At 33.2% G+C, this 7597-nt stretch overlaps 1 protein-coding gene across 1 annotated transcript; it reads right to left on the bottom strand.

Moving 5' to 3' along the window:
• Positions 1-231: 231 nt before the first annotated feature.
• Positions 232-7220, bottom strand: LOC123922661 (protein LATERAL ROOT PRIMORDIUM 1). Its single transcript, XM_045975355.1, has 3 exons — positions 7119-7220; positions 1413-2433; positions 232-839 (listed from the first exon to the last, which is right to left on the bottom strand). Exons 1-3 carry the CDS (start codon positions 7218-7220, stop codon positions 478-480), a joined length of 1485 nt encoding a protein of 494 aa, XP_045831311.1. The 3' UTR covers positions 232-477.
• Positions 7221-7597: the final 377 nt, after the last annotated feature.

The raw sequence follows: 7597 nt of genomic DNA, 5'->3' as shown, positions 1-7597 counted from the left end.
TACTTTATACTGTAGATTTTTGTCAAGGTGATCACACTGAAGATTTCAACTTTTAGCAAAATTTAATATATATATATATATATAAAACAATGAAATGAACAAAAACATTAGCTGGCAAAGAAAAGGAAAGTGAACACAGTTGTTACATTAAATTATGGATATCAAAATTTCAAAACAGTGAAATAATGGACCTTTGCTTTTCCATTTTGAGTTAATTTGGTACATAAACTATTTGTCTAACAGTTAAAATATACTGATATGATACTCTCCTTTGTCATTGAATGATCATTGATTTCATGACAAAGAAAAATTTGGTAGAGAACAAAGAATAGAACTAAAAAAACCAAGTTCAAAAATTCAGAAAAATAGTGACATATGCAATAAGGTACAAAGGTTATATAAAAGAAAATTAAAATTAATTACTTTAATTAATTTAATTCCCTTTTCATCACCTAAATATATATTAGTAAATGCAATTCAATTTATTTGATTACCATAAGCTGAACCTCCTAGTAATCCTCCAACACCACTTGAAGCTGCTGCATAAACATCATGAGAAGGATCTAACATTGGTGATGATGATGAAACTACATTTCTATTAGCACCACCATTATTATTATTACCACCTCCTCCTAAATGAAGCTCAGAAAGATTTGGATAAACTTCTCTATTTTCAACACCATGATCATAAAGAAAACCTTTGAAAACATGACCACCAATTTTCACTACTGCTTGATATGCGTATTCATCTTTTCCATCATCCACTGATGTTACTCTAACACACTTGAATATTGCTGGTGCACGTACTTGACCTGGCATTGACTCTTTGAAACCTGCATCTGCATAAATTAACACAACTAAATTAAAAACAAAAACCCTTTGAATTCTTTCACTAAACACCACAAAAAAAAAAAAAAAAAAAAATCAAACAAATGAAACTACTATACATTTCTAGAGTTTGTCCTTATTTATTCGACCAACAAAATTTTCAGCTCAAGTTTCAGTTCATTTAAAAACCGATTTAATTATAAAATCAAATCTCAAACTCGCATTTTTAATTGGTTCAATTCATTGTCAACTCTGCACGAAAACATGCAAGAGTTTATAGTCCATGTTTAGTTTCGCCGTGGGTATGCCAGAATAATGTCGGAAGTGATTTTGCATCAGATACATAGCGTAGTTTTTAAAAAATCACGGTGAATCATCGTAATTCTGACATTTCCACCATGATACAAAACATAGTGTATGTTGAAATTTCCGATGAGTTTGGCAAAATCACACTTGATTAAAACCTACTACTCTCAATAAAATCACAAAATGACCGTAATTCTGTCAAATTCACTGCAATTCCAAACATTAGGTATTATTGATATTTTAGAAAACCTATTATGAATGGAAAAAGTGTGACAAACCTTGATGGCTAGAGGTAGTGTCAAAGCTTCTAGGAGGTGTAGTATTAGAAGTAGAAGTATGAGAAGTAGTTTGTGAAGCAATAAGTCTAGGTTTCTTAGCACCAGAAGTTGAACCACTAGAACAACCACCACCAGCAACCACCGTCGTCGTCCCCGCCGAAGCAAGACGTTCCCTTCTTCTAGCAGCAGGTACCCAAGTACTCTTAACATGTGTAGGGCAATCAAAACCTCTACTTTTACAACAAGTTCTACATCTTCTATTACTACAATCTTTCTTAGCTTGGTTTCCACAATCTTGACATGTAGTTGTTCCACCACCACTACTTGTTCCTGAACCAGTTAACCCTCCTCCACCTCCACCACCACCACCACCGTGATGAACTAAATTTGTTGGACTAGTATTAATATGATGATCAAGAAAACCTTGGTGTTTTTTCAAATAGTTTGAATGATGTTGATGTTGTTGTTGTTGTTCATGCCAAAACTGAATTCCTTGTTGTTGTCTTTCATTATCAAGAGGAGAAGCAGTTAGTAAAGGTATAACCCCAACACCGAGAGCGGTAGCGGGGTTAAGAGAATGAGGATCGGAAATAATAGCTTCATGGTGGTTACCATGGTGGCTATGATGGTGGTGATGAGGATGATAAGGAGAAGGTGCTACAACAAACATACCCATTTCAGGTCCGTAATTAACGGACCTGGAACCACCACCACCACCACCAGGCCATATCCCGGTGGTGGGTCCGGTGGAAGGTCCGGCGTTTCCGGCGGCGGTGGGACCCGCATTGAAACCGAGAGAAAGATCTTCCGGAGCAGCAGCACGGACTGTTGATGATGAAGTTGCTGCCCAATCAGCAAATGCTCCTGAATCTGATGCCAATCTCCTTGTAGTAGCCACAACTATAATTTTTTTTTTCTTATTTTTCTTGAATTTTTTTTTGTTTAATTTATGAACTTGATAATATGTAAAAAAAAATATCTGAAATGATATAATATTTTTTGTTAATGTGGAGTGTGGATGCTATTGAGGTGGGGTGGTGTAGATCTTATATGGTGGGGTGTGAGAAGAAAGAAACAAGAAGAAAAGAAGGAACAAGAGTTAATGGTTATGTGTTTTGTTTTTTTTTTTTTCTAATGATTTTCTGCTGTTGTTGTTTTCTGATGATTTCTGGTTGTTGTTCTGCTGCTGCTGTAGTTGTTGGGGCTGTAATTGTGGCTACTACTACTACTGTCAATTTGGCTTTTTCCACTGGATGATAAAAAGGTTATGGTTAGTTTTTGAGAGAGAGAGAAGAAAGAAGAAGCTGAGTTTTTCTGGATGGAGGGTCCAGTGGAAACAGAAGAGTGTTGGTTGCAGTGTTAACAGTGAGGAAGAGCAGTGAATGAATGAGAAAATTCAATAACGACCTTTTTTCTAATTCTAATTCTAAATTCTCTCTCTATCTATCTATCTATCTATCTATATGTGGTGTTTAGTAAAGATTTTTTTATTGTTGTTGCCGACCATTTTCTTCTATCAACATGTTCTTCTTTCATAAACTTCTTTGCTGCTTATTTTATTTTCTATTTCTAAAATAGGGCTTACTGGAAAGTGAAACTCAAGATGGGTTTGTCCTCTCTCTCCCCAATTATCAACCTTGGTGAAAATAGATTTTTTATGGCAAATACTTCTGGGTACTTTTAAGTCCTTAAATAGTAAGGTTTTTATATAATTTTTATTGGAATGCGTAACACGTTGAAAATTGTAATGTTTAACTATTTTAATAAAAAATTTCTTTAAATAGAATGTTTAAAGAGTGTTTCGGATGCACTCGTTAGCAAGACCCTTTTTTTTATTATTTTACAAGAAAATTAGTTTTTTTTTAACTTTCTAATTTTTTTTACCGTGTTGACAATGAGAGTCGAATCTAAGACCTCATATGTATATTACCTGAATCTCTCACAATTAAACCAAACTTAGTGGCTTAATAACCTTCTAATATTTAAAGAAAAAGGATTTCGATAATTTATAGTTCATTTGTAAATTAAGTAAATTTAGTTAAAAGTTATATTAGAAATTAAATTTAAATTTTTTTGAATGATTCCTTCTAAAAGAATTTCATTAATTATCCGCGTGAGTTCAATTCATTTGGGTTGGGAAAATAGGTTTTAATTTGTTCATTAGTTTTAAAATGAATGTCGTCAAGATCTTAACGCATACTATATTAAAAACATATGTGATTATTAACAATAAATTAGACCAAACAAAAAATGTTCGATTACGGAGATTAATCATTGTTATTGACGGTGTAAACTTCGAACATATAACATGATAATTAAAAAACTTTGTACTATGTTGTTAAAATATAATAAGACAATTTTACTAAATTTATGTTATTTATTACTCTTTCCGGTCATTTTTATAAGATCACTTTGGAAGAAAAAAAATTGGTATTTTTTATAAGAAATTTTGATCAATTCTCAAATGTTTTAAATGTCTAATTTCACTTATTTATTACTCTCTCAGATTTCTTTCATTCCACGCGATCCACACACATACGAGACAAATGAGCGGCAGGAAATATCGTCGCGCACGAAGACCGCCCAAAGAGAAAGTAAACTGGATAAAATGGTCAGTTAACTGTTGAGTGTCAACCGACGAGAAATCAATCCAAGACTGAATCAACGACCACATGGAGCCGAAAAAACTGCAAGAAAGGAATAAGTGTTGAGCTGATTCAACACGGCCACAACCGGATACACAAAAATAACGTCTGAATAAATGATGTCTTGAGCTACCAGGTTTACTTGTGGTCAACCTCTCGCGCAAGAGTCTCCAAGCGAAAATAGAAACTTTCAATTATAGTCCTTATGTTATTTGATCCAATTAATAATAATAATAATAATAATAATAATAATAATAATAATAATGTGTCTGTTTTAAACTTTTAATTATTTTTTTTTGACAGTTTGTTTAAACTTTTATTGGCTTTAATAATTTAGAATTTAATAAAAAAAATAAGGCTCAATTAATAATTATATTAATTATAATTCAAACTCGAATTATTGTGAACACTTCTTCTATTGTTTAAAGAGACTATTAAAATATCAAGTTATCCTATCAATCGTTAGTTGATCGGGTGATGATTGACACTAGATTTTATAGGAATGACAACAATTCGATCTTCAACAACAATGATTGGGAAGAGCTGTAATCACCAGATGTCTTGCAAAAAATTTAGTTTGATTTAACTTATTTCCATTTTCCGCTATATATTATAAAATACAGTACTATATTTTAAAGACCTTCTTTTCTGTGGATATTTTAAAGATTATTTATACCCATGAAATAAACTACTACTACTACTAGTTTTAAGTTTTAGCTTACAAAATGAATTAATTTTTTTGTAGGAAAGATAAAAGAAATAAATTTTATTAAAATTAAAATAATAAAAAGGGATGGAGAAGTAGGAGTATAATTATACACAGAGATAGAGAAAGGAGTGAGTGAATAAAAGCGCATAAAGACTTTTGTTCTCTTGTTTTTGTAGTTTTATTATAGACACTCACATAGACGCCACTCATCACTTATGTAACAAAGCGCGTGTCTCTCACTTAAGCGCGTTGTTCATTTATCACCTCACAATATCAACTCCGTTCTATGTTGCACCGGTAGTCCGGTTTAGACAGACTATCAGTATTAGGTATGTACCGGGTATCGGTACGCGTATGGTATTTTCATGATACTTACCCTCAAAGTATCGAGTTTTTTTTTTTGTTTTTTCATGCTGGTATACGCGTGGTACTTCCGGGATACGCGCGTGATACTCTCAGGGTACACACGTGGTACATATTTCATAAAAAACTATTCTCATTTTTTTTGCAACACTTTTCAATCTCATTCTTTTTTTATTTATTTATTTTTTTAATAAAGATTCACTTTAGTTTAAAATTAGAATCAATTCAGTCTCCTTTCATTTTTATTTATTTTTAAAAGTAGAGCCGCATAGTCTTACTACTACTCCTAATTTCTTAAACGTGTAAACCACAATATAACTACTTTTAAAGTTTGCTATTTTTTATGTTTAATTATTTGTTTTAAGAATATAATTTTATTATTTTAACAATATAACTATATTAAAAAAAATTATACAAGCGTACCCGTACCTTAGTTTTTTTAAAAATGTTGTACCACGTACCGATACCAGTACCGGATATGGTACCGTATCCGCACCTATGCAACATAGATGCCGTTTAAGATCTCTCTCCATTTATCGCAACTAAAATTGGCGCGTATGAGTAACCCTACGTGAGATGCGTATGATTTATATTCTAGCGTATTTTTCGGGAGAAAAGGTTAATAATGTTATTGTTGAGTAGCACCACAGTGCTATATACTGTAGTCTATAACATAAGGTGTCATTTATGTAAATCTTTTTGGAGAATGTTAACATGTGCCCTTAAGGCACATGTTAAGGAAACAAAAATAGAAACCATTAAATGCTAATTTGTGCTTTTTAACATTTGAAGCATTAAATTTCTAGCATCATTAAATGTTGAGTTTCTATATTTGGATATCTTAACATGTGCCCTTAGGGCACATGTTAACAAGACCCAATCTTTTTTCCTTTTTTCTTTAGATCACAGTCCTTCTGTTCTAACTTCCAATACCATATCTATCAGTTCTTTTCTTTAGATTGTCTTTTGTCAGATTTCATTTTTACGAGTAAAAATCCAACTTAAAAAATTAAAAAATTGTATAGTAATTTCATATTTTGATCAATTATTCCTACAAATTCATTTTAGTTTTTTTATGAATGCATGGATGCGCAGCTCAATTTCTTGCTTATTCGCTCTACATAATTTATGTTCGATTATATTTGCTCTACATAATTTATGTTCGATTATATTTTCTTGTTATTACACCAATCAAAAAAAAGTTGCATTATATGACCTCTTCTACCCGAGAACCAATACCAAGATATATTTTTAATTTGATCAAACAGACCCTGAAAATCTGCACCTTCACCTCTATAGATGATATTGTTTCTCATTCGCCAAATACACCATGTAGTTGCCAACCATATTAAATAACGAAATTTCATTCCCTTTTTAGCTTTCACTATATAGCCAAAATGCATAAAATGAGTATGACCTATACCCTGTGATGAACCATCGTCACACCATGTTATTCCATGTGAAAATGAGAGATATTAGGCCTGTTTGGAGACCTTTTAGCCAATAAACAAGAGAAAGTGGCTCATAAATGGAAGTTACTTGGTTTACAAGAAAACCAGAAGAAATGCTGAAGCAGAGAGTTTTGTACTACGCCGGGGGCGTGATCCTACCACGTGCGGCGTAATTCCTTGTTTGTATGATGAGATGTTCCCTACTGACTACGCGCGACGTGGTAGGATACCACGCGCAGCGTAATTCCCCTTTCAGAAGATTGAATTGTCCCTGCCGAACACGCGCGACTTGAGTTCTTACCACGCGCGGCGTGATGATGAAAGTTGTGTTACGCTGAGGGCGTGGCTTCATCGCTCGCAACGTAATTAAGGAAAAGTTGAGATTGGATTGTATCTGAAGACCACGCGCGGCGTGGACGGTGATGACGCGCAGCGTGGTGTGTTGCAGATGAACCACGCATGGCGTGACGGATCTGACGCGCGGCGTGGTTCCGATTCTTATATAAAGAATTCTCAGATTCTGGAAAGGGGTTCGAACTTTTGGAGTAAGATGTGAATCAGAGAGCTTTTGAGCAAGAATTATTGCAATCCTTCGTTTCAGAGGCCAAGATTGATCAGCATTGAAGTTGTACAACACCATGGGAGCAATTTCATTGGAGTTGGAGCTGCATTTTGATCACTCAACCATGAGGAACTAAATCCTCTTGAGGTTGGATCGATGATTAGGAATTGAACTGTGTAAATCTATGTAATCTTCCATGTGTGTAATGAATTTCTCTTTGAATTGTGTTATACAATGAATTCCATTTTTAATGTTTTCTAACTTTTGATCAATGTTTGAATTGAATTTAGATTTTGATTTGTATGAGAATATGAATTGAAATCCGATCTGAATTCGTTGTGCACTTGTTGATTCCTTTGAGAAATTGAATGAATTAATGTAATTAAAGATTAACAAGCTTCATAGACTCCTTTACCGATAGTTTCAACCAAGAGATTGGTGAATTATATGTAAAG

Source organism: Trifolium pratense, linkage group LG4 (assembly GCF_020283565.1).
Source record: "Trifolium pratense cultivar HEN17-A07 linkage group LG4, ARS_RC_1.1, whole genome shotgun sequence".
In the NCBI taxonomy this organism is placed as follows: domain Eukaryota; kingdom Viridiplantae; phylum Streptophyta; class Magnoliopsida; order Fabales; family Fabaceae; genus Trifolium; species Trifolium pratense.
The sequence above is the reverse complement of the archived record's forward strand: the minus strand, read 5'-3'. Positions and strand labels throughout refer to the sequence as shown.

Bases quoted from the DNA above. Each gene is read 5' to 3' on its own strand.
- LOC123922661 (XM_045975355.1), bottom strand. From the start codon at position 7,220: ATGGTGTTGTACAACTTCAATGCTGATCAATCTTGGCCTCTGAAACGA. The intron at 2,434-7,118 runs GTTCGAACCCCT...CCACCTCAATAG, and splicing joins ATTCACATCTTACTCCAAAA to CATCCACACTCCACATTAAC. The intron at 840-1,412 runs GTTTGTCACACT...TAATTTATGCAG, and splicing joins CACTACCTCTAGCCATCAAG to ATGCAGGTTTCAAAGAGTCA.